General features: G+C 41.4%; 1 protein-coding gene across 7 annotated transcripts in view; it reads right to left on the bottom strand.

Moving 5' to 3' along the window:
* LOC110975484 (phosphatidylinositol 4-phosphate 3-kinase C2 domain-containing subunit beta-like) overlaps positions 1-27,831 on the bottom strand; it is a 49,442-nt gene that overhangs the window by 20,383 nt on the left and 1,228 nt on the right. For 3 of the 7 annotated variants that reach the window (XR_015423464.1, XM_087130437.1, XM_087130435.1), the window contains exons 2-16: positions 25,940-27,546; positions 24,545-24,631; positions 16,532-16,677; positions 15,266-15,354; positions 10,391-10,548; positions 9,395-9,509; positions 8,368-8,479; positions 7,840-7,919; positions 6,924-6,956; positions 6,513-6,579; positions 5,635-5,951; positions 4,737-4,859; positions 3,048-3,188; positions 1,837-1,945; positions 783-922 (exon numbers count right to left, since the gene is read on the bottom strand). Coding sequence is in view for 6 of the 7 variants with exons in the window: in XM_087130437.1 (XP_086986563.1) it covers positions 783-922; positions 1,837-1,945; positions 3,048-3,188; positions 4,737-4,859; positions 5,635-5,951; positions 6,513-6,579; positions 6,924-6,956; positions 7,840-7,919; positions 8,368-8,479; positions 9,395-9,509; positions 10,391-10,548; positions 15,266-15,354; positions 16,532-16,677; positions 24,545-24,631; positions 25,940-27,500 (3,278 nt within the window). In the remaining variant the exon portion in view is untranslated. The remainder of the gene's footprint in view (positions 1-782; positions 923-1,836; positions 1,946-3,047; positions 3,189-4,736; positions 4,860-5,634; positions 5,952-6,512; positions 6,580-6,923; positions 6,957-7,839; positions 7,920-8,367; positions 8,480-9,394; positions 9,510-10,390; positions 10,549-15,265; positions 15,355-16,531; positions 16,678-24,544; positions 24,632-25,939; positions 27,547-27,831) is intronic. The other 4 variants (XM_087130439.1, XM_087130438.1, XM_087130436.1 and 1 more) reach the window with 3 other exon arrangements.

Below are 27,831 nucleotides of genomic sequence, written 5' to 3' on the forward strand. Positions count from 1 at the left end.
ATGAGTACTACAAGGAGCCAGCTGTAACGCACATACAAACAAACTAGTGCACTCCGGGAAGCAGTGAGAGCCGCCGTAAAAATTGAGATCCCTCAGCCCACTTTTCAGCTATTATTCTCAGCCCACGCTCGAGCGAACACGGTGAAAGAAGGCAGACCCTGGCTCTTGTATATATGGTGATTGGCCTTTGTGTGTAGCCAAGAAATGAAAAGGCCAAATTTGCATCATAATCACCAGCTTCACAATAGTCCCCACTTTGAAAAGAGGCAATGTGGAAGCGTGAGTAGAGCCGCATGCCACCGAACAATGAGCCTTTACACTGTGTAAATCAAAGCATTTGGCAGGTGGCCTTTGTGGCCAAGCGCGGCTGCGATCTTCCCAGCATCAAATGGTTAATGATTCAGGTATTACAGAGGAACCTAATGCACTGATGACACAATGTTGTAGCCCAGTCTAGCGTTCCACAGCTGTGGGGACATACACTTGATACATCACCTATTTTGCGGGGACCAAAAATGTTATGGGGCCACAGAAATGTCCCCACATCTCTGTCCAAATTTGCCTCACTAAAGAAACTGTCCCCTTAACGTGGTCAATGCCTACCCAAGTTCTTTAACAATGTCACAGGAATGCTGTTGTCACAGTTCAATTAAATAGCTTGTGACTGGGATAAAGTTTGGATGACTTAGGAAGGACTTGCAGGGAGTTGTGAGACAGACATGACTCAAACAATGGGCAGACTGCTAACACAAAGTATTCAACGGCAGAAACGTGAAACTTACGATGACAGGGCGTCTTTGTCCAAGATTTCCCTGATTCGGTGCTGGTTGTGAGGCTCCAGCATGTCAAAGTCGTACACTTTATCTTCGAGAGCCCGGATCTCTGGAAACATGCAGAGCTGTTTCATATCCTCAAAGTTTATCTGGGTAGAAAAGACGTTGAATCTTAATTGGGGGGGGGAGCATCAGGGACAATCTTGAAAAGTTGTTGTTCTTTTCAAAGTTGCAACCTGAAAAATATACGTGTATGTACCTTGATATCTAAAAGTCAACTGAAAATCTGAAGATTGCCCCGTTCCCAATTACATGTATGCAACTAAAAATAATTACACAAAAGAACAAAAAATTTTTTAAAATGACAAGGCTTTCTACATTGTGTCATGACATACACACGCAGCGCATAAAGTAAAAAACAATTGGCTGCCTAGAGGAAGCGATGAATGCCTGCATTCCACTTCAAGGGCGTGCTATTTAACTCAAAACAGCAGAAATTTTGAGGGAACAAGTCACTAGCACTTCCACACACACATATAACTGGATGGGCCACCACTGACTGATAATAAATCGTATACAAGTTCCACATTTATTCTGGAGTTACATTTTTATAGAATGAGACAAAGCAGTATTGACCAAGATATTTTCAGAGGGCATGCCCTAGGGGCCCCTAGGGCAATCTGTGCCAATCCCTGCCATAAACTCCCTATTTCCTCAAAGCTGATTTCAACCCCGAAAGAATCACGCTTCAGACATTACAAAGTGACCGGCATGGAAGCCATAGTTAAGAGAACTTTTGTAATTTTAATTCAGTAAAAACAAAGGAATAAAACTCAACTCTTTCCTTTCCATAAATGTATTTTTCTTTTTTTTTCCCACCAGGAAGTTGAACCAGAGTTTACATACAGTCCCAAATAGGCCTACCTAACAAACATGAACTTCACCAAAAAACAGGTTAGTTTAAGAAAGCCACTGGGCATATTAAGGTCTGCTCAAAACCAAGAAAGCTTTGACTTCAGACATAGCTGGGGGCCAGACAAGAGCAAACGAATTCTCTTCTTACCTGAAGGATGATGCTGGTCTTGGTGAGAAGATTGGAGGAGCAGGTTCCGATCGGATTGACGGAAGAATCAGCCCAAAGCCCCAACAAGTGACTGCCTGTCTGAAGCTCTCTGCAATGAAACAAATTTAACACCAACATTTTTAAATGGGGAAAATTTGCTAGATTTCCCCGACACAGTACTTTTGATTGCACCAAATTGAAGGCATGCCGAACATGCCACGAATATATCACTATCACTGGTTTACCTCCTGCTAAAAATAGAATTTCCAAATACAAAACTGCTGCAAACTATAATTTGTTTCATATGCTAACCCTGGAAAGGTTACTTAATCTTTTTTTAATTTAAATTTTGTTCTGCCTTACCAAGCAGGAAAATTTCATGACGATTTCGTAATTAACTCAATGGAAAAAAAAAACCACTGGCCTCAGGGGTCTAAAAGATATGTTATTCATCACCCATAAGTTAGCGGGGTGTATCAGAAGATGATATATTGCTGACTAAACGTACAGAATACATGACCAGATCCCATGAAATGAGTCTTACAGTTTGGCAAGATTAGCACACCCCACATATCTTTATTGTTTGCAGTGTGCAAAATGGACTTTATGTGGGTGCAAAATGGACGTTATGTGGGTGCAAATTGTTAAGGGTTCCTACTAATATCCATTTAAGCAAGAGTTGTCTAAGGCCTAGGCTATACGCCGTGCTACTCCCATGCCGAACTCAAAGCATCAAATTTTATGTTCGGCACAGCTATAGCACAGCATTTAGCACAATTCTGCTCAGCAAATTGAATTTGGCACTGCTAGCTCTTTAGCTCCACAGGGTGCCGCACTATAACGTCGTTCCTAAAGGTAGTGGCATGACACTGCTCTATTTCAGTTCGGTGTTTAGTGCAACTGCGGTGCTATTGCCAAGGTTTTGTCGCACTTATTTTAATCAAATTCAGCACGGTAGTAGCACAGCATCTAGTCTTGGCCTAACGTCTTTAACTCAAAAGTTTCTCCAGCGACTGTGGACTCTTTCCGTCAGGTTGGGTTAGACACACCCGAACCGTGAAAAGCTCTCTTACAGTAGGCTTACTTCAGTCTGATCTCATGGGCAATTTTGGTTACAGAAAGCAAGTGCCGTAATGGACAATCGAGACTATGGAATTTACATTGCTTCAAAGGTGTTATCTCAAATTGCAGTTATAGATGTATGTACTCACCCCCGGAAGTTGAACATGGATATCGCCACCCAGCCCAGGACAGTTTTGTCCGAATCTGCACTTGAGTTGTCCTGGCCAGACAGGGTCAAGATTAGTCGGGCTTCCCTGGGGAGTTGACTGACTGGAATTGGAAGCTCTAGCCTAGGAGATGATCGGAAATGATACAGAAAATAAACAATTGCAATTTTAAGTTTGAAGATAACATGGATTGCACTGGGGTGCATAGACAATGTTAGCTTCTCAAGATACGAGAAGTTGACAAACTACAATGTAGCTCGAGAGGCAAAAGTGATGAAACTATAGGTACATGTGCTTTGTTGACTTCGAAAGCTAACAATCCCCCTGTAATAAACCGTGTTATATTTGTTTTTACTACATCTGATTCATTTTCCATTACAATACGGCCGTTTCACAACAGTGCACCACAAAGAGTTTGCAACGCGTTGGCCAATCACAATGCGCGAAAGTTGTCGACCCAATGCGCGTTTAGAAAGGGTCGACAAATTTCAAGCGTTGTGATTGGCCAACGCGTTGCAAACTCTTGGTGGCGCCCTATTGTGAAACGGCCATATTTCAGGCATCATATTAAAAAGCTCATCAACATGTACATGTGATGCCATTTTTCCACGGGTAGCCACGGCAACACATGCGTGCATACTCCACCCAAGTGAAAGTTCCCCTGAACCTGTCATGCACATGTGGGGTGCATTCGACAACGCAAGAGGCGTGGCAGTATTGGCATACCCTGAATATCCTTATCATTTGCTAATACATTTGCATAAACCTGCATTATTTAAAGTCCACCGGTAAACAGCCACAAGACAGACTGGCTTACAATGAAGAATGGACCACTGAGAATCTGGCTATTCATCATGAATATGGATGAGGTCTGGTAGTTACTTCCATTACTAAGCCAACATGAGTCCTCACTGTTTACTGTCTCTCCCGAGTGAACAGCTTAAGACCTCATCATGATTCAACAACTGTGGCAGAGAGTTACGTTTCAAATGGTGCCCAAGCCAAAATCTGTGCTTGTGAGGATTTCGTTGTGTTCCCGGCAAAAGGTCGTAAGCGCGCTTATGCCCTTTTGCCTGGAAGCATGATCACAATAGAAAAAATATTCCTGGTAAAAATGGCGAAAGAAACACTCTCTCTGTATTTAGTAAAAACAGATAAAATTTACAACAAAATCAACACAGGCTGTGCAAAAAGCAACCTCTGTATAACTTCTCAAACAACTTGGGAAATGTTTTGTAACTATTTGCGAAGGAATCTTTATATTTCATTAAAATAAAACAGTTGCATACATGTGTCCTTTTGCCGGGAAATTTTTTTGCAGCGATTATGCTTCCCGGCAAAAGGTCGTAAGCACTTACAGACTCCTTCCAGGCACCCAACGATTTGTAATAGGTGAAAATATGGCCCACAGACCTAACGCAACATCATGCTTTGATTAAAAGTACACTTTCCTTGGGTAGTAAGGTGAAACGAGATCCACTGATGAGTCCCCATAGCGAAGCAAACATGCGAACAAAGCATGAGGTCACCATGTTTTAGGTCTATTATAAAGATGCAGTCCAGTTAAAGCTTGGCCCCAGAATGGGACTAGATAGTTTGAAGTTGATAGAGCACTGCAATATTTTCCAGCAAAGTTTCAAAGAAAATTCAAGGAATGTGAATCGTTCTTACTCCTGATTCCAAGCCAGCTTGTCAAAGAAGGAGCTATTGATGCGGGCAGGCCAAGTGTCGATGGGGAAATGTAGGGCATTGCCGCCGTAGTAGAGCTGAGCTGAGACTGTGTAAAACTCATGACTGCAAGGAAAAGAAAGATGAATGAGCTATATTAAGTTACTAGAGCGCTAACTTCTCTCCGCACGGAGAAAATTTGACGCCATCCTGGGCACAGCCATTTTGAATCCACGTGCGTGCTTGTAGAGTATTTGAAACTGGACAGAATGCACATGGAATTATGTACATGCACTATGAATGCAATGCATATCAGGTACCGACAAAATGCGATTAAAAAAGTCACAGCAAAATTACCTGTAGCGCATACAAGCTCGCATTTGCGTTATAACACAAGGCAAAATGGAATGCCTATTAACTAGCCAAAATGATAACAACTGCGCCAACTATTACTGCATTTTCCTCTAAGAAACTCAGAGAAAGTGACAGTAATAAGTAAACAAGTCAAAATGCTACAGAGTTTTGTTTCATGTTTATCAGCCTGGTCAGAGTTTTTTAGAGATTTTTTGTTCAATAAAATTGGACCTGTGTTCCCAGAGAGCTCTTTGTTTGAATCAAGACGAGATCTGTTAATATTTGCTTTGGAAAAGCTCCGCAAATTATGAATGTGGGCTTTCTTTAAATCCGACACAAAAAATTGCACGGGATGTTGGAGATAAAATAATTTTCCATCAATTGTTCATCCATTTATGCTGTGATCAGAGGTAATTTTGGACATTTCCACTCTCTAGTGATTGTGGTTGATTTGAGTTGGCTTTTTTTGTGTTGTACAGTGAGGGTGACTTGCTTTGGGAACAGCAATGACCAGCAACACAAAAGTTTCAGCGAGTCTGTTACTCACGCATTTTTGACGTTGCTCGGCAGGCGATGGGCCGAGGCGATGCAGACCCTCAGGTTGTGGCCCTTGACCGTGATGTCCTGCACTGCCTCGTCCGTGTTGTCGGTCCCCGTCCGGAAGTCGGTGTCAAACGCCGTGCAGTACATGTCCACTAGGTGCAGCACGGCGGCAGTCAGCTTCTCGTAGGCCGCTTCAGGGTCGGATGACTTCTGCAACTCGCGGATGGCCGTGGAGATCTCGTTGGGCTCCACGGTGGCCAGTGTGAAGCAGATGGCTTTCACCGTCTGGATGAGAGGTTTGACTTTTGGTTGAGCACCAGACTAAGTGCACAAATTGAAACGTACCAAAAAAAATTAATTACCCTCGTAGTCTGGGTGGCTACAGCTTTTGGAGTCGTTTTTGGGATAGCTGTCATTTACAGGGTAGCTGTCATTTTCTAGGTAGCTGTCATTTTTGGTGTAGCTGTCATTTTCTGGGTAGTTGTCATTTTTTGGTTACCTGTCATTTTCCAAGTAGTTGTGGTTTTGGGGATAGCTGTGATTTCCAGGGCAGTTGTCATACTCAGGGTAGATGTTATTTTTAGGGTAGTTGTCGTTTTGGGGGTAGCTGTCATTTTCCAAGTAGTTGTGGTTTTTGAGGTAGCTGTCATTTTCGGGGTAGCTGTCATTTTCGGGGTAGCTGTCATTTTCGGGGTAGCTGTCATTTTAAGAGTAGCTGTCATTTTCGTGGCAGTTGTCATTCTTAGGGTAGGTGTTATTTTTAGGGTAGTTGTCGTTTTGGGGGTAGCTGTCATAGTTGGATAGCTGTCATTTTGGGAGGAGATTTTAGGGGCATCTCGATTCTCACTGACTTCAAGCAAAAAAATCAAAGTAATTTCTAACCTTGACGGCAGCCATCAACTTGTCCCCTTCAACAGTGAAAGCACTCAGTAACACATCAAGGCCTTTCCTAATCAAACCAAAAAGAAACAGAGAAAAGTGCAATGTTCTTCATTTTCTCCATCTTGGGTTGTCCCCAAAATTCTAGTTAGGTCTGTTTGTGTGTAAGCATACTCTACACATGCAGTGTAGTCCAGAAAATCAAAGTGAATCATCCTCATCCAACTAAAAAAATAACGCAAAACCAAAAGCATCAAAATGAATAAAAAGAAAGTTCAAAGTTGTTACAATGGGCCCTCCATATATTTCAAAAATCATTACTACAAAAGATAATGTCTGACATGCACGCGTCCGAACAAAAGAAATCCAGTATGCACATGATGCTTTCTTGTTAGTGAAGATCAACAAACTTACTGTTCACAAAGTTCAACTGTATCATAATTCCACCTGCGTTCAGAGTCAAAGTTTAAATCAGGGAAAAAAATGCATTATCGTATTTCATTGGTTCAGGGACCATGACTTCTGTTACAGAAAACTAAAATACCGACTAGATTTAGGTGTAAAACAGAAGTGAACAGCCAACAAATTCTGAACGGAAAATATCCCTAACAAAAATAAAAGGAGCAGAACAAACCACTGGATAGGCAGCTCAGCAGTAACTGCGTATGTGTGAACTGAAGTTACCACGCGGCCATCTTGGGACATTCAATACAATGTCCCCCAACTTCAGTCCATTCATTAAGTGCATTCATGCGCGGCACCAAAGCCAGTGAGTTGGAAACTGCCATTGTATTGAATAGCCTATTAAAGATGGCCTCACAGTCGCTTCAATTTGCAGAGCACACCTGCCTATCCAGTACACAGAGATCAGTGGAACATACATGTGCATGTGTACATTAGAAAGATGAGGAACAAAGAACTGTGAGGGGTTGCTTGACCCTAAGAGATCCCCATAGCAACAAAACCCTCTGTCAGATCGAATTGACACTACACAGATGTGTTTATAGTCAATGTCAAGTTTGATAATTGGGCAGGGGACAGCTGAGATAGTTGGGGGTGCAGTGGATTCTGAAAAAAGGGGCTGTTTCAGGATTAAGATGTTGAAGTTTCAGACATCTTTCAGTTCTGTCTGACAGCAATGAATGCCATGACAACAGTGCAACTGTTCGGCCAGTCTTAACGTCACTGGAAAGTGTTTGTTATAAAATTGAGACTTGTAGATCACAACAATGTGATTAATTTTTTCTCCACTTCAAAACAATACGAACAAAACACAACAAAGAACAGTAAATGAAGCAAACACTTGATGGAGTATTGAGGATTCACTCACTTGGAGACAGCGGTTGTCACAGGTCGCTCAAACAGAGTCAAGAAGTTGATCTTTGATATGTCGCCTTCATCGTCCTCAGCCTACAGATGCACACAAAAAATTAAAGAATAATGCTGCAAATTTTTTCTCCGTGTAGAAAACCAATGGCACATTCTTTGTTCTTCAACTTTCAAGGGGCATCAAGCCCAATGTAACAGTGGTCGGGCCAATCTTCCTTGATCCTACAAAATCCTCCTCTGTGTAGAAAACCAATGGCACATTCTTTGTTCTGAAACTTTCAAGGGGCATCAGCCCCATGTACAGTAACAGTGGCTGGGCTCTACATGTACATGATGTACCTTCCTTGATCCTACAAAATCCTCCTCTGTGCAGGAAACCAATGGCACATTCTTTGTACTTCAACTCTCCACGGGCATCAAGCCCAATGTGAAGTAAAAGTGGCTGTGCTCTACCTTCTCCAATCAATCAAAATCATCCAACGACCTCCTGGTGGATTCTGAAGGATAGGGGAGGGCTCTAAGAATTTACCGTTCGACTGAGATTCTTCTTCATTTCCGCTCGATGGAGCAAGACCAGTTTAACATCTTGATCCAGCTTCAGACATTCCTGGACGTACTCATAGCTGCTCAGTTTCACATCGCTGCAACGCAAAAAACCAAAATGACCTCACATGACCAAACGTTATTCACTGCAAACAATAGGAACAACTCAGACTATTTTGAAACCACGCCATAACGGCATTAACACCGCTGTTTGTGCACACATTCCTAAACTTCACACAAAACAGGCAGGGCCAAATTTCACAGCACTGCCAAGAACACAGGTTTACACTTTTACAGGGTGTATTTCATGGAAACGGTAAGCGGTAAGAACAGGGAAAGGTGCGCTAACTTCAGAGAAAAGAATTGCTTAATTGGGTGACATAACAATGGAAATCTCCAAGAGCATCCATGCAATTTTTGTGCTAAGCGTAGCAACTGTGAAGTGTTTGCCGTGAAATATGCTTAGTGCCAGGCAAGTTTTTGTGCTACTGTTAGCAAAAACATTTGCTTACAGTGACAAGTGCCGCGAAATTGAGCCCAAGTGACAACACACTATTAGGTTGAAAAGGCAAGTTGAAAACGCAATGCAGGCATCCACCTGTACTCAAGAATGACATCACCACAGTACTGGCTTCTGTTCCCTTGCTCAAAATGAAGTCTGTCCCTGGTCATTTGGGAACGGCAAAACATGCAGGCAAGGTCTGCCCTATTAATCCAGCCATGTGCCGACTCACATGCATGCTTTATTTTCACATGACCTTGCCTTATTAAAATACTAAACTGGTTGCTTTTTGCACAGTCTGTGTTGATTTTTTAATAAATTTTATCAGAGTGTTTCTTGCGCCATTTTAACGGGAACATTTGTTCTACTGTGATCATGCTTCCAGGCAAAAGGGCGTATGTGTGCTTACGACCTTTTCCCGGGCACAGAACGAAATATGGGTACTTGGCACCGCTATGATCGTTGCCCCAATGTTTCTTGAGCTGCCTTTTGGAGGGAGCTTGATACTTACTTGTGGAGGTATTCCGCGAGACCGGGGACCTTCAGGACAAAGGCTTCACTGGAGATATCGGACACTTCTTCGTGGCACAGAGCCTGACTGATCACATGCTGCACATAGATGTTGACTGGGAAAGAAAAACAATTCCAAAGTTGGAGCTCAGCTCTTTTCTTTTTTTTTTTTTTTGGTAGCTCACTTGAATAGCTTGTGAATTCAGACAGGAAGTCTCGTGTTGGTCTTTTAGTGGTCTTGTGGCAAAGGTGTTGATTATGGTACAATACTGTCATGTACAGGGACTGTTCATCTCCATCCTTAATTAGTATGCGTAAACCACATCTACAAGTTTACAGAAAGTCCACAAATGTGAACAAAGAGATACATGTAGATCAAAAAAAATCTTGAAAAAGACATGTTATTCCTTTTTGTGGATGTGTGAACCAAAAAAGACCCCAAAGTGTGAGTAACAAACACTTTGTGTGGACTGGCACAGGTCAGAACAAGGTTTCCCTTTCTGAAAAACAGTTTGAGAAGTAGTAAGCAGTGGTAAGTGTCAGAATTATCTGCAAACTGTGGAAAAATTATAAGAAATATTCACAGAGCTTCCTGGTCGAACAACTGTCAGTGGGAGTAAAATTGGCCAATTTCTCTTCAGGTTTCTTCACTACGTGGGAAAAATAGGAAGGTCGTGCCACGCAAGACACAAATCGGTAAAAACACATGCACGTACATATACAATGCGTTACCATGGCTACCTAGCGTGGACATTCATATGTTTTCAAGTAGTAAAGAAAACTTGGTGAACATATTTATTTTGCACTGTGAGCACTCTTTTAACTTGAATTTTTGATGATGTTTCCTTAACCATTCCTGTTATCCCGAAAGAGGGTAACCTAGTTTGGACCTGGCTTATAGTCCACACAAGGTTCGCACCACCTGCATTGTGTGGACCTCTTTTGTTGATGTGTCCCGTCTTGGTATATCAGGTTGGAATAGACGGTTTTCACTCACCATCACAGGTAAAGACGATGGGTTTGTTGGTTCCCGATTGCAGGAGTACCACTTTGACACTGGTTTCCATGTCAGCATGGTAGTGGTTGATGAATACGGGGCTGTGAATGTAGCCTGGGTTGGTGACAGCGTCATCGGCATTGTAATGGTTCCGGATTCTGAATAACAGTGCAATGAAAAGTGAAATAAAACCTGGCTTGATGACGACTGTTGTGAGGAAGCACCTCACATCTTGGACCGGTTCCTGTCCCGTACGTAGGGACCAGTAGCGGGCAATGAATCTGGCAGAATTCTGCTGGGTGTACGAGAATGAGAAACCGATGCCCGCTCAATGCACAAATCAAGCAGGAGCTGATGACATATTTTGCTTTTTCTTTTTCGTTACCAAAAATAGCCTCACCAAAAATTGTTCATTTATCTAAAATTTAACACAAAAACCACCAATTTGAAATAAAATACCGTAAAATGATTCATCGATGATAATCATAAATAAATTACCACACTGTGATCGACAGAGGCTTAGCAAGGATAGGTACTTGTGTTTTATTCGCCTCCCTGCTGAAACCTAATTCATGTGAAAACATTGCTATTGGCTTGAGAAAAATTTAAATATTCAGCATCCAAATTGACAGGGCTAATTGCAGACCTTTAACCGCAGGTACAGGTACATGTAGCTACCGGTGCCTATATAATAGGGACAGGGACCAGTCCACCTGGATCTTCATCTTTCGATATAGGCAACTCACAACACAGCACGCCACCAAGAGGTTGTCATGGACAAGCCTTTTCGCAGTGCATTATTGGATAAATTTGACAAAGTCTCATTCGCTATTACTGGGCTGTGCACAGAAGACTTGAATTTTTCCGAATGTTTGTTTATCTTGGTTGAAAATTCGAAATTAATTTTTGTGAATGGGTGTTCGGTACAAACTGACAGTTTTGCGTGGTGTTGGGAATGCCTCAATCAATCAAATATCCCCAAATTACATGTACGTACAAAGTGCACTTAATCGCGGCAACGTGTCGACCATAAACTTGAAGAGTGCCCTGCCTACGGCAAACTCTAGGTGGCACTCAGTATTGTGAGCTGCCCGCATTAACTCCTTGTTGACAGTGATATTCCACGACAAGGTTTGTTCCAGTCGCACTACGGTATTATTCTCAGCTGAAAACATTTCTTCAAATTTCTTGTCAATTATTTGCTCATCGTCGTATCATAACCTTAACTGTGTTTGTTGAAATCATGCATGGATTGAAACTGAAACATACAAATACACAGACAATGTAAACACTCTCTACAAGAAATTAAATACTCCAAAGATTTGAAAGCTCATTAACAAGTACTCGTACTCCTGGGCCGAATTACATGTACACTCCATGTAGGATATGCTTGAACAAAAAAGAAAAAAAGGGAGTAAACTCAACTTGAAACAAAGTCAAGTTGTGGTCCCAATCTCATGTTTAGAGCTCTCAGCTGGAAAAATTACTCCTACGCTTTGCTTTTAGTCGTATTCCTCCTTTTGAAAGCTTAGCAAAGTTCTATTGGATTTCCTGGCACATTAATATTCTTTGTTATTTATAATGTCTGTCAAAAGTCAGCCTCTGTTATGCATTCTGAACATGTGGCCAATTCCTTGTAAGTTTCACAGAAAAATCAAACCCCAAAAGAAAGAGTGGCTTGGTTCTACATGTACCTTCCTCATTCCTGCAAAACCTAAAAAAAACCTGTTCTGGATTTTCAACAGGGCTCAAAATAGGCTTAACCCCACGAACAGCTCGAGCTGATAATAAGGAAATAAATCTGTGCTTGGCCAGTCTTAAACACTGCAGACAGGGTTGGAAGAATTGTTACATTGTACTGATAATGAGCCAAACCAAAACCGGGGGACGTCATCATCATAACAATAACGTTTATTTTAAAAAAAGCTTTCGATACTACATGTAAGTACATTGTACATGTACATGTAGCTCAAAGGCTAAATACAATATACACCTTAAAAGCAAAACAGAACAGATAATTATATACATCATTACAACACAATTACATCTGGGGCCGAGTCAATTTGAATAATTCATTATTTAAATATTCCATCTTCAATATGATCGAATATCTGAATATTTGGTTGTACCGACAGGCAGGTTGTTGACGAACAAGCCACATACTGGTACATGTACACGTTCATACAAAATTAGTTGCAATGACACACACCAAATGCATTATGGAACCACGATTACAGCTTCTCAAGTCTAGGAGTATCTCCAGCCGCAATTTAGCAAGATCAAAGACACAAACAATACTTCATGCCCTGTTGAGAATTTCCATTCCTTTTAAATCTTTCGATGAATAATTTACCTTTGAATCGTTGTCACTTTTCATTTGAATCTGCTTGAAACAATCCTCCACAGTGCAATTTTTCTCATTTAAAACAAAAGTAAATTCTCACTCCCTCGTCATGAATTCTGCATTCGAATATTCAAATTAGGAAAACAGTATTTGAATATTCCATAACCGATCATATATTCGGATATTCAGCACAGCCCTAATTATGCCAACAGTTTAAACCTAGTTAAAATACTGATTACAAAGGAATTGTTTTAGGCGCCTTTTAAAACCATTGTATGATGCAGACTGATCACTGTTTATCTATTCCACAGTCGAGGTGCACAAAATGAAAAAGCATGATTGGCATCAAAACTGGCAACTCTTTCTACTGGCTGATGAAGCCGAATTGTTCCCTCTGACCTTGATCGTGACTTTCGATTAGTCACTCAAATTGAGGTCATTCATATACAGGTGCTTTACAATTCAACATTTTGAAAACCAAGCACAGAAGTTTAAATTCACACATCTCTGCTTTGTCAAAAACCAATGCAATGTTTGCAATACAGATGTAAGATGTCCTTGTCTTTTAATTTTCATCAACATTCGGGCTGAAGAGTTTTGAGTAAGTTGCATTTTTTTAAAATCCTGATCAGGAACTCAAAAAAGTAAACTATTGCCATAATCGAGTTGCCACAAAGGCATTTATAAACCAATTTTTCAGTGGAATCTTGATCCAATAAACACCAAATTATACCAATTTTCCATAAAGCATAAGATGCAGCTAGACTTACATAAATTCACAACATGAACTGTCAACTGTCACACAGATACATATATTTGCCTTACAGAAAGTCAAGCCCAAATCATGCACACTCTCCGAAAGAGAAATGTTTAGTTTAAACTATCCATCAGCACGTCACATTTACCAGTACATATATGTCCATTTTCCTGAGCAGGTCTAAAACAAACATTTACATGTTAAGGTAAGACCAACCAAGTACCAGTACGAGTTCATATTTATTCCTTATCATAGCTACCTTTTCTCAGTCAGAGAGTCAAATTAAATTTTAAGAATTTTACACTTCCAATGATTTTGTTCAACAGTTCCAAGTTCTTCTGTACATGCATGTACATGTATGTATGTATGTTGTAGTGCAAAAGCTTACATTGTACATGTATGTACAGTACACTTGGATTGAGAGAGCTTAATGACAAGTTTTAAGACTTTGCCGATTTTTGGCACAGCTTGATCAGATACATGTACATACTTGTAGAAAAGCAATGGAGGGATTGCACTTCACACAGTTTCAATGGTTCCCTGTCATGTAAAAGGAACTATTGCAGAGTACCAACTGCAAGGGGTCTATAATTGCCAGTAATATACATGTGCAATGTATAAAAGTCTAAAAAAACTGTCGTTTAAACATATGCAGTTGAAGTGCATAATTTTTAACCACAACCACACCAAGCAGGTTCCAAAGCGATATGTTTTACTAGTACATTTGGAATTTTGCCAAATAGTTTCAAGTTACTCTGGACTGGAACAACATCACAAGGGAATGTTGGTGCTTTGCCAAACAGAAAATCCATAAATCAAGGAAGGAAACTTTAGCTGCCATGAAGAAGTAAGATGGAAGCTCTGGAGGAATAAACTGTTTGGGGGAAACCCCGGTTGGACAGGCCAAGCGGGAAAACTTAACAATCAATAATTGAGGTCTTGCTTTTTGTATAGATGAGTGATTAATGTCGTAACATTCCAAAAAGGAAATTACAGCACATGCTTTTCTCTTCAGTTTCTGACCGATGTGAGCCTGCTCTAACTTTTCATTAACCTTACACATTCGGCTATTTTTCCCCGTCGCATGAAGCTGATGACTGATTTTCGGAATGCTTTACCCTTGTAAATTAAGTTTCCTCGTAGAGTTTTTACCATGATTTTTCTTTTTACTTTTTTTCCACATAAAAATGAGAAATTACCAACTTTCCGCTCTCCAGTATGCATTTGATCAGTGAAAATATGAATAAATCCAGTTGTCAAAGCAATGTTCTGTTAACCCCTTCAGGCCGGGATGCGTTAAGACACGCCGTAAAAATTGAGATCCTCAGCCCGCTTTTCAGCTATTATTCTCGGCCCACGCTCGAGCGAACACGGCGAAAGAAGGCAGACCCTGGCTCTTGTGTATATGGTAATTGGTCTTTGTGTGTAGCCCAGAAATGAAAAGACCGATTTTGCATCATAATCACCAGCTTCACAATAGAGAAAAAAAACAATTGAAAAGAGGCAACGGGAATGTGGAAGCTTGAGTAGAGCCGCATGCCACCGAACAATCAGCCTTTTCACCGTGTAATTCCAACTCCAACCCTACATGTACACGCTTTCATTAATTTCTCGTAATTTTAACAAAATTCCTCGCATATATCCGTTCTGTACATACATGTACATTTGCATGCACAGATAAATTTACATATGCATGTCGTCTGCTGGCCCAATGTACACTGTACATGACCATTGGTGCATGTCACCAAGTGCAAAGAGGCAATGGTGGACTAACCTGGCAACGGTTGCAGAGAAGGCAGATGCTTCTTCGTCCTTCTCGGTTGCCAGGTCAAACAGTCCGTCACCGAAGAACACCCGGGCAGCCTGGCAGGAAATAATACAAGTACAGAAAAACAAGAAACATCTATTTCCATAATGTCCCAAATTTCCAATACAATACAACGAAATGAATTAGTAAATACATATCGATAGGTTGGGGTGAAGCAAGAACAGTAAATTTGTCGGCAATTATGAAGGCATCTGCCGAAGCAAAGGGGCTTCATCAACACAACATCGATAGAAAAACCTTTTTCGTGCCTCCAAAATTCTAAGAAACCTCCTGAAGAATTTTGACCAATCTGAAAGTGACATACATGTACATTGTAAACTTAGATTTTGAGACACAAATGCATAGCTGTTGGTATATTTTACTTAGGGGCATACCTGTATGCACATTTGACAAACAGACCAGTGGCTTTCTGATGTCAAGATCGAAAACAGTGAAATTTATCATCCTTTTTGTTCCAAATTCATTCCCATTTCAAAGCTGGAAATATGATCCTTCCTGGTGCACGCTTCTGATACACAACTTTGACCAATTCAAATTGACTTTCTTTCAAGACAAGGTAGATAACTCTGACAGGCTCCGGTAAATGGACAAGAAGTGAGCGGACGTTAACTTGCTCTTGAACTCTGAACCCTCTAGACGATCTACGGTATCAGCACCCATGGGGCTTTCCAGATTCCAGTTAGCAGTCGCCAGGATATTTTCAAGGGGAGGGGAGGCAAAGCACTCATCCGTAGCAAACTGACCAACCCTCCACAGTCAATTCTGAGGCATTTTCAAGCAAATTGGTGATTTTCATCCCCTTTTCGTCCTTTCATTTCTTTCCTTTTTTCTTTTTTTTTCCCTACTTTGTTGTTCAAAGTTTCCAGGGGGCAAGCACCCCCTTTCCATTGCTATCACCACTAAATAGGCACAGCCCGGGTCACATCAAAGAAATTTGACCTTGAAAGAAAAAACCAGACAAAAATCCCAGAAGACCGTCCCGATCTATATTTGCCAGTCGAGCAACTAAGGGGGGATAGTGCCCCCCCATTTGAAATGCAAGTCACACTTCATTGGCTTTGGGCACCCTCCCCCCACACAAAATGCTACACCCCTAGAAATTTCACCCTACACCTACTGATACTCCATGTAACTACAGTACAGCACGTTGACAAGGTAAAATCCCATTGAAATGGGACAAAAATATCATGGCTGACATCATCAAGCCATTACCTCTGTCTTCTTCCCCGCTGACAGTGTGAACATTGAACCAGGCATCCACGGTTCCGGTTTGGCCATGTCAGCCCCCGACAATGGCCGAGATGCCACCACGCTCTTGGCCCGCCTCGTCAACTCTGGCTTCCCATCAACCCCGGGACCTGAAAAAAAAATAGGAATAAATCAGTGCACCATTCAAATTGAAATTTTCTGCCCACTCTGTAATTACATACAGGTAGACCAGTGCTCACAGATGCAGGCTTCTGAGTTTATTCTTATAGCAAGACCCTTTTGGAAAAATGGTCAGAAATCAGACGGTGGCTTATTTCCAAGGGCACTGTCTGAGTTAGTTTCTAGGGGTTACAAATAACCAATGGGCCAGTATAATATTCCAACCTGCTCAAAATGGTACAGTACACGTCTTAAGGTCAATTGACAACAGCAATGGGCAAGTTTGTTGAAGGACCACTACATGTAGTTAACAAGTGGCTGGTTCCTGACATATATGTATATGCTATATGTGAAGTTGAAGTGCAGTGAAGTTGAAAAGCGAACGATTGCGTCATTAGCTTGAAAAGGAGAAAAGGTGATCACAAGAAGGGCAAAATAGCAAAATTAAAAGTGAGAATGGTTGTTTATAAATCATATATTGTTTTTTCCAGCATTTTTCTTATAACTGGCCTCTCTGCACTGTACTATTAAAATGACTTATGGCAACCAATGATGCAGCCAACCTCAATAGGCTGGTAGCAAACACATGAAGGTGACTAGACTGGTCTAACCATCATTGACTAGCCTGCATTCAATCAGAGTTAGTCAAAGTTGAAACTATTGTTAACTACATGTATGGTCCTTGATCGAATTTGCACTATTTATGAGGTCTTCCCAAAATGGACCACAACTACATGTAAGGCAATTTGGGAATACAGCCAATATGCCAATTTACAAAAGACCCTGCCTTTTTTGAAACACTAAAGTGGTTCGTTCATAGAATCAACAAAATTCTTGTGCTAACCTCTGGCATATTTTGCACACAAGACAGGTTAGTGTTGGGGGTCATATTTTGGAAACAAATTTCACAGAGAACCTAACTTCAAAAGTTTGTCACGTACTGAAAATCCTTGTCACATATATATTGCGACTGACCAGTTCCTGTTGATTTCAGAAATTTCTGCAATAGATACCGGTAAGTCTGTTAAATTGGATAGATTCATCTTGGAGGTTTGGGCCATTTTTTTTTACATGGTATTAGTACATGTATTCAAGTTACAAAAAGAGAAACATGTTTGACAAGTAAATGTGTGTTTCACTTGACTACAATTTCTACGGTATGCTAGTTCTACCACTCTAGAAAAGAACAAAATCAAATTTTTCTGTTTTCTACTCAGATCTTGAAAAGTCTGACCAAACCTTTTTTTGGCTGAACACATTTAGAAAGGTGGGGATTAGTGAACCAATAGTCCAATAAAAGCTGCCCTTTTCTCTTCTCCAAGTCATACATAAACATGTGTACACGTACAGTGTAGGTATTTGAAAATATTTGTTGTTTAAAGAATTAAACAAGGATGCTTCCTTTTGCAAGATGTTTGGAAACCTGATGCTGTTCAGGAAGGAAATTATGCTTTAATGTCATGTGCATGATAACAGTTGACTTATTAACCTCAGGAATAACTCAGAAGAGTTTTATGATACATGTACATGTATATTCACAGAAAAAAAAGACATGGGGTGATACATGTACCACTCAAAAAGTTCGGGACCACTTATTTTTCACTTGATATTTATTTTCCAAGCAAGCAGGGGGTCCAGTTCTTTGCTTTTATTGTATGAGAATATGGCTGTTCTCATTGGAATAAAACATCATCAAAAAAAAAAGAGTTTAATCGCACAAAATGAGTCAGTTTCTGTTTCAATAACTTTGTTTCCGCTAGAAAAAGTAAACTGATCTCTGTTTTGTTGAGCGGCCCAGTTTGGCATCCTTATGAAAATGCACATTGTGTGGGCCCATGATAAGTGCTGGGGACTCGATCTTCCATTGATTTCCATTGTGCCAAACTTCAAATTGCTCTGCCGGCAATTCATCTTGTTATGGTACATGTGTGGTAACAGGTAAATTATACGTTGGGTCACAATTTTGGCAATGAAAGAAATTCCCAATGACACTTAAACAAAGATTTGTTACCCATTTTTATCAGTGAGTGACTCGCGAAAAAAAAGTGGAATGAATTTTTGATATGGTGTGAATTAGAAAACACATGGTGTGGGTAGTGAAGTCCTGTTCTCAGGTGGGTAAAGTGGGATGAATTATTAGTCTTGGTTGAAGATGTTGTAGTATTTTTTATAGAGGACCAGCAGCAAACTATCCCAAGTTAATGCCACACCTATCTGTAGCAGCAGTTACTGGTAGTTGTCGCATCATCAACACCCCCGTGTGGCAAATGAGTTTCAGGCAGATAAAACACATGAACAAATTTATACGTCTTGAACAAAGACTACAGAGTTACTAGAGGTCACGCCCAACATAACTGAATCAAAGCACAAGGGAAGTGACAGGATGACAGGAAATCAAGTAATACATGCCCCAGTACTAATCACACCCAGCTGTAAAGATCTATCATAGCGGGTACAAGCGTATATGCATACATTATACAGGAACTCTGCTTGCTGGCATGAACTATGCCCACCGGTACATATGTACCAGTATGGTGGACACAACAGGAGGGTGCTTTTTGGTTTGGGTAATATGCGTTTGTTCCAAATGTACCCACTTCAAATAGCAACCTCCCACATTATTGTGTGTGCCATGCTTAAGAACGGGGTGCAAAATTGTATTTTTTTCTAAAAATTCCGGTATCTACATGAATAAATACTTTTAATTAAATCCATAGATCACTCATCCCCCCTTAAAAAAAGGTGGTGGCACTGTTTCTAGGATAATGTCACTTTCTTTAAAAAAATTTCAAATAGATATGGGGCAGTACGGACATCTGGGATTCTCGCAAAATGACAGGTACTGCGCCAGTGAAAACAGCGATCTTGGCGATGTACGCAGGCACCAGCCAACTGGTCCAAAGATCGGGTTACACAATCTTTTCTTTGATCTGTACGTACGCGTGCGCTCGTTACAGGTGTTTTCACCGGCCGCGGTGTGGTTGCTACCCGTATTTTTGTGAAACTCCCGGATGTCCGCCCCGCCCATACTCCCCAATCCCCTCCCTCACTGGACAGCACTGACCTGTTGTGATCATGTTCATATGTTCCTGCACCTGCAGTTTTCCTTTCTAGGTACAACTGACTGCCACTTCAATAGATTAATTAAGACTGCTAAATCAATACTACCACAGGCAAACACCCAATAACCACTTCAAGTCACAATGGACCAAACGAAATATATATTTTTGAATTTTTGTTCCTTGTCAAGAATTTAAAATAAAAGAACTCTTTTACAAAGCAGACGGCATTAAACTTTCAAAAACAAAATCGGACATGTACATGTATGTAAACATCTCTTTCAAATTCAAGCCGGAAATGTGCAGTTTTCTGAACACTGGTCTGATTTACTTTTATAGCCCCTCTGTAATTGAAAATACATCTGGTCTAGTACTATCTCTGAGCCATCTGAACTGACTTTTAGACCTGTGCGTAATTTGACTCCAGGTAAATAGCATATCTACATTTACAATGTACATCGTTTACAAGCATGCAACCCTAAATGTACGCACATGCACATAGTGCATTAACGCAATACAGAGAGCTTGCATTTTGGGGAAACTTATTCAACATTCCCAATTTTATGTTCTCAGTCAGCAATTTGGTTTCCAAAATGACCTCTCTACAGCTGGGAAATTTCAAACACCGGTACTTGCCAAAATTTCAACCACATGCACATTTTTGCAGCCACTTTTCTTTTTACCGTTTCTGGGCAGTGCAGGTTTTTTTTTCTCGTTGATTGCTGAGGGACATACGGGTTATATCGGTGTTCTTAAATTGGCCATTTGGCCAAAATGCCAAGCAAAAGACTTTGAAATGAAATGAGGTCATCAAGATTTGCTCACTTCCTTAGTGGCACCAATACAAGCCCCAACCTCATTTTCCCCAGGAAAGTCTGGAGTCAATTGCAAATACAACCGTGACTCCTGAACGGTCAGAGAATAAACAGATCTAAACTTCTCAGGACGCCCAATTATTTAGACTGAAAAAATATGCTTCCTGCTTCCTAACTTACCCAACTTTAAAGGCATAACTCTAATAAGCCTTTTGCGAGTTGAATTTGAAAAAAATCTGGTACACTGTGCGATCTTATTGCACATTTCATAAACAGAATTTGAATTCCCCAGACTAAAGACACTGTTGTTATACATGTACCTCGTGATTCGGGGCGATATTGCCTAGCGACCACAATTCATCTGTGGAATGGACTGGTTCCTTCGTGCCCTTCTTATCCATTGAAAACAGTGTATTGGCGCCAGGTGTCACTAAGCAAAAGCTTGCCCCAAATCACAAGGTATAGCAGCAGTGTCTGTAGTATGGAGAATTCCAATTATGTTTATAAAATGTGAAATCAGAATGCACAGTGTACCAGATTTTATTCAAACATTACTCGCAAATTAACAGTTCACTGTTTTGCAGGCCGGTGGAGGTGGGAGCTTTGGGGAAAATGTGGAATTTGGAAATAAATGAGTTTGGATGGGGTGCCTCAAAACTCAGAAGACTCATTTGTGTACCCAATTAGTGTGTCCTGTCGGTGTTGTTCATTTAAAAAAATCCTCCCCCCCGACGCTCTATTTTTAACCAAACCAACAGCTGCACAATGAATCAGTACTTAGCTGAAAAGAAAGAAATAATAATAAAGAAATAAAAACTGAAAATAAAAACTTGTTCCTATTTCCCTACTCTGTTGTTAGATGCTATCTAGAGTTCTAGGAAGAATAACATTTTTTGTACATGTCTCTCTGGACATTTTTAGCCGTTTAAATAAAGTAACAAAAAGCTCAGGGAAAAATCTCCCAATGATCCAGACACTAGTGGTGCTGTACACGTGAGGAGTTTATAAATTTCCAAAAGAGAACAAGCACTATTTTGGTGCGTTCTCTGACTTTCAGCTTCTCGTGGTTACCTGTGGCCAGTTTCTACAGGTCTTACATGTACTGTGTACACAACTACCGGTATTTGATAACACATTTTTTTTTAAAATCCACGAGTCAGAGCAGTGAAAAATAACATTTGGAAAGACCTGGTAGAGTCTTTTTTGTTTTAAATATTCAATAATAGTGGGAAGATTGCTCAATTCTGGAATGGTGTACGGTACAAACCGGGGGTAAATGTATCTGATTTTAGAAAGAAACTCTTCACGGACAACGTACAATGTACCTGCATGCGTATGTATATGTTTATCTATACCCGGTATGGTTCATGTCCTGGTTCACGTTTTAGCACATCTACACGTACAAGTATACCAGTATGTACAATATATATGTATGTCGTACATGCAGGCCTACATGTACCTTATTTCTCTTCGAAGCTGTCAAAGGAGTCTCTAGCCTACCCAGCGAACACAGAAACAGTGACTAATGTTTGTAGGAACTGAATTCTTTGGAGTGGAGTACAATTCATGGTCACCCTGGTGGGCTGTGAAACACCTCAATATGTTTACATGTAGGTCTACTGGGCAACATAAATCATCCAAGCATTATATCCAACGTGTCCCAATTCAACTTATCACGTCTCAGCTCAACGACTAAACCAGAACTTGATTTAAAAAGAAAACGTCCCTTTTTGGTAATCATTAATTGTAATGGTTTATTCAGTTCCTACACGGTATGAAACTCAAACACAGTACAGTCAACATGGACTTGGCCCTTTCGAGTGATCTAAACCTGGGATTACCCAAGAGAAACTGTTTTGATTTTTTCTGAAAGATCCGAATGACTGATGTCAGTCTAGGACAAAAGCTGATATTGTCCTCGAAACATTTTGGACCCTTCATAGTGAGGAGTAATTTGAATACATACAGTGTACATGTACATCCCGCGTAAGTCTTTTTGGCAAGCTGTTTTGGTTCCAACTACCACTGCGCATAAATTAGCATTTATAAATAAACAGAGAAGAAACTGGTCCCCTTGATGTTGCAATGAAATGCTCTTGAGAGCATTCCAAACATGCAAGACCTTCATTGTACCTGTACAGTACATGTATATTGTTAGTGTGAGGGAGGTGTCATGTTTGTTTAGATATCCAATATGTTACATGTACCACAGACATGTAAAATAGCTCGAATCTGCCCACATGTGCAATACACATGGTACTATACATGTACATGTACATTTATGTACTGTACACATGTATGTGCAAGCAGCATGAGCAGGTGTGCTGGCCTACTTCATCACAATGTGCTACAACCACTGTGTATTGGTATACCCATGTATAATCAGATGCTGGCAATTCGCAGCTCCAGACATCCTGTCCAGCAGACGGCTCTTTTAACTTTAGAATAGTGGAATTTTACATTATAGAGGTTCAAAATCAGGTCGTCGCCATAAAAAGACCATCTTTCCGACTGACCGTATTCCTGTTAGAGTGACATGCCGACCACAGCAACTTTCTTGTCCTCGTGAACGGAATGACAGAATGTCTCCAGACGTGATCAATACATCTTGGTAGTGGTATTCTGAATTCCACTAGACATCGTCATTTATTGCCCAGTACACATCAAAAAGTTTCTGAACGTAGGCTAAGACATTCCCATCTCTTACAAATTCCGCGCTGTCGTACTCAGCGGTACAAACAGTCAGCAGTGCCATACATGGTTAGTTTAATAAACGCATGTCCTGACTTAGAGTAACATTGTCTATTTCAATGTTATTATTTTCTGTATGATGTATTTTATTTATGGTACATGCTGGTATTTTTATGGAGTATATTTATATGTATTTACATGTAGTCTGTAAATCAAACATGTTTAGTCTTTGACTAGTTGTTTGATGTAAAAGTTAATTTTAAATACACCATCTATATTGTATGTACCGGTATGTTTGTACATGTATGTACCGGTATATTGAGAAATACAGTAGACATTGGGCATGTAGCTTTTGTGCATGCATGTAAAAGCTTCTACATGTACGTGTTCGGAAGTTGACACTTCCTTGGTTTCGTTTCCTTCATCACGCTCGTGCCCTTGCTTCGATTTCAAGAATTTCCTTCTCAGTACAATTCAACACCCGTCAATACCCCGCAGGATTTGCCTCACTTCCCTGGACATTCAAAACGTGATCGAAAGTTTCCATAAAGGTGCATACATGTACATGTACTACTAAAAGGAAAACTGCCATTACACAGAACATTACGTACTGAATGCAGTGTTCGGATTTCCAGAAGTTGCATCCAAATATACGTGTACAGCGTACATTGACAAGGACGGATTCTAAAGGGTCACCAATACCGGTTTTGTAGACTGTCATACCGGTACAGCAATCCGAATGACAATTCCGGTAAATAGAGGCTATTTACTGCGGAGCCGTCCTGTTCGCGCATGCCCGTTAGCGTTCCTCCAACCAACAAGGAACCACAGGTACCCGCTGCTTCATTTGACTCGGACCGGCCAGCCAACCCGGGCAAGCTCGGTGGTCGAGTGGTTAAGACATCTGCACTAGTAAGCAGGAGGTCGTGGTTCGAGTCCCACCCGAGTAAGCTTGTGAGGTTTTTTTCGCAAGCTCTCGGACAGCACTGAGCATACAGTGCTTATTAACATACGTTGGGTACGGGCAAAACCGTTATACATACATGTACATGTATATGTCTAAAAGGTCACGAGCTCAAAAGTGCTACAAAGCCAGAGAATGCTGAACTTTGAAATGCACAATTAAACAATTTCAGTTTGAAAACAATTCATGGCTGAAATGAGGATGGGAAAAGAAAAACCAAACTCAAAATAAAAAAATTAATGGATGAAATAAAATGGAAAATTGGAGTGGAAAACAAAGTATCAGTCTGGATGTGTGTTTGATACGTTGATCTGCGGAAGAACCCTACCTTGGTCAGACCGGGTGCGCCTGGGTGGTATCTTTGACTGGAGAGGGGGTGTGGCTTTTACACCAACGCCCACAAACTGACTACCTACTGCAAACACCACAAAGCACAACTAAACAACTACGGTTTCACATCAAAACACTTGAAAAAGGCTTGCGACAAATGCAGCAAAGTTTACTCTTGGAAGCAATCAATTCAAGAAATTAGGCAAGAAAGAAGTTTAGCTTTGTCAAAGTGCAACAGTGAACACAAAGTTAAGTTAGTTGCTAGGCCCAATTTTAAAGGTGCAGTCCCACATTTGCAGAGCTGTCCATAAACGTACATGTAAGTAAATGACAACATTACTGTTGCAAAGCAGGTACATGTGCATGCTTTAAAGATACCGATAGTTACCGGTACATATGTACAGTGTATGGGACTAAACTCCATGTGAAGTAATTAATTCTTTCAGGCAAGATGTCATTTGGAAGCAAGCACTGAAAGGAGACCAAAGGTCATCAAAAATTTGTCTAAAGACAAATGTTTGGAATTGCTGTCAGTGGTTTCTGTTTTGGTGGTTGTTATAATTCTTCGATTTGGTGCGCAACATCATATAGCTGCAGGCACTTGAGTAAGTAAAAATGTGTATAGCAGACGTACACATGAACGCTAAATTTGGGCGCATTTCAAAATGTGACTCTGCAACCGAAATCGAAATCCTAGGAAATTGTTTTTCTTAAAACACACAGCCTTCACTGAGTTCAAAGGTCATAAGGTTGGTTGTGAACACTCCCCTCACTTTAGACTGCGAACCTTTGTTGCCTCAAACGAATATACTGCACAAATGATCGACTGTGCATGTACCTTTGAAAGCCATGAGTTTAATAACTGAAAACTCCAAATAAAAAGTGCTGTTTGTAAAAGCACGAGACAGCAGAATCACAGAACACAGGCAAAACTGAATGAAAATTGTGCTCCTGTACAACACCTGTATGATATTGCCAGCAAGGTTGATGTACTAGTCGAGTCGATGTATTTATCGTCGTTTATTATAATGTACCGGTAACTACCGCAAGGGGGCAATCGTTTCGTATCTTTTCACAACAAGTGCACGGAAAATTTACAAACCCCATTCAAAGTCTGGTTGACATGACAAACTCACAATTTTTGAGGCGGAAACAGGGAAGAGGAAAGTGAACAACACTCGTGCCTACAATGCACATACATTTTGAGCTCCACTACGCGATACACGTCCACGTATGGTACATGTGCATGCACAGTGGTAACAGCAGAAACTAGCAGTCAACAAACGAGTGAAATTACAGTGTGTGAGCTCAGGGGATGCATTGTGCAAATTGAAAATAAAAACAGCACTTGTGAAAGAACGAATAAAATGCCTGGGACTATGCGGTACCTTACCTTGAGAATTGGAGGGTCGAGGGGATGTTGTAACGTCCCTGCCTCCTGTTGCAAATTTCTCCTCGGAGTCATGGAACACTGAATCCTCTCCATATTGCACCATGTCCGTGGCAACCGATGTACTCTTGGGCTTTTTTGGCGAGATGGGCACTGGTGGTGGTGGCTGGAGAGGATCAAACTCTCTGAAATCGAAGACGTCAGTGGAAGCCCCCGAGCCTGCCTTGGACGGCGGGGGGCTGAAGGCCATGAGATCACTGGAGGACTTGGTCGCCCCTGCGGACGAATCAGGAGGGAATTTTTTCTTCCACGTCTCGTCAAAGAGGCTGGAGGTTTGGCTGGTTGTGGCCATGAGTGAACCGGGGAATGCGGATGGGGGGGCTTTGGCACTCGAGGTTTCAGGAGGAGATGCACTGAAGGAGACACGGCTCGGCTCCCTTGACTGCTTTATGACTTGAGGGGCAGCCAAGGATTGCCTGGGTGAAGAAGATGTGGCTACCGGGGTGATACCTGTTTGGAAGTTGGGGTTGCTGCTGATACGGCGCATGGAACTGTTCTCGGAGATCCTCAAACTGGACAGCCCTGTGTTCAAGTTGCCCCTGGCTGCTGTGGGACTCGTGGACAAAGCAGCCCGATTGTGTCCAGCAAGACCGGTCAAGTCAAAGGGATTATCCAAAGACGTGCGTTTGAAGCTAATTGGAACTGACAGCCCGCTCGCCACTGGGCTGTGACCCCGATAGGCACTGGATCCGATGAGAGTATCGTCGTGGTAGCTGGTGCGCATCTTTGTTTGCCACTGATATGAGTTGGGAACATTGGCAGTCTTCAGTAAGGAGTTCATGTCTGTAACATTCACGCTTCGCCGTGCTGGCAGGGGAGGTGTCGGTAGCCCAGTGCTGGAACTTGGACGCAGGGACTTGGTTTGAGCCAGTCCAGGACCTGACAGTGCTTGGCTCAACAGCGGGTCAACCCACTGTGAGCTGTCCCTCTTTGTCGCCGTGCTGGGCTGAGGTGCCTCAAATGGCACATTGGAATTGGGGAAGGAGGACTGACGATTGTAGGTGGGTCTGGTCAAACTCGCCTGCGTCGTCGGCATGAACTGATAACTGCCGGGGCGGTGGGTGGCCACTGGCCGCAGCTGTGCTTGGACACCAAAACCTCTCGGGGGAACAGGCGGGGCTTTTTCCGCCTCCTTCTTCTCATCGTAGCTCTTCATGACATGCTTAAAATTAAACAGCATCAGGTCCGGTTCGTTGGATGCCATAGTGTCATCCTTGTTGTCCTTCCAGTAGCTTGGGGCATACATGTTCAGCTCTTGTGAGGCTTTGTCGCTAGGGTGATGCAACAGACCTGCCACACTATCTGGTACATCTTTGTTCCCACCTCTTCCCTTCCAGTTCTCCACTTGTCCCTCCCGCTTCAAATCCTCCATCCGTTGGGTCTCCAGGCTTGCGGCTATGGCTTTTTCTAAGTCGTCCTCGAATCTCTTGTCGAGGATCTCCGACATTGTCATGGCGCCTTCCATGCCCAGACCCTGGCCAACTGACTGACTTGTGCGAGCCATGGTCGAGTCACGTTCTTTTTATCACCACCAACATACTGATTAACACCTACAAATGAAAGTAAACCATGAGCAAATTTTCTGAGTAGTGACATTCTGTACATGTACCCGTGCAAGTACCACACACACGTGTGCATGCCATTTTTAAACATGGCAATAGAGTTTTTATTGTTAATTCTAACCACTCAACGTCAATCATACCAGCCTTTCAGTTCTTGATCTTGCTCAAAGATAAATAAGCTTTTTTCCTGCAGGTACTCCAATTTATACAAAAATGACCAAATGAATGTTGAATAACTTCTGTAATTTGTTATTGCCAGGTAATACCTCGAAA

Source organism: Acanthaster planci, linkage group LG20, assembly GCF_054643075.1.
Source record: "Acanthaster planci isolate LZ-2023a linkage group LG20, COTS_SCS, whole genome shotgun sequence".
Lineage (NCBI taxonomy): Eukaryota > Metazoa > Echinodermata > Asteroidea > Valvatida > Acanthasteridae > Acanthaster > Acanthaster planci.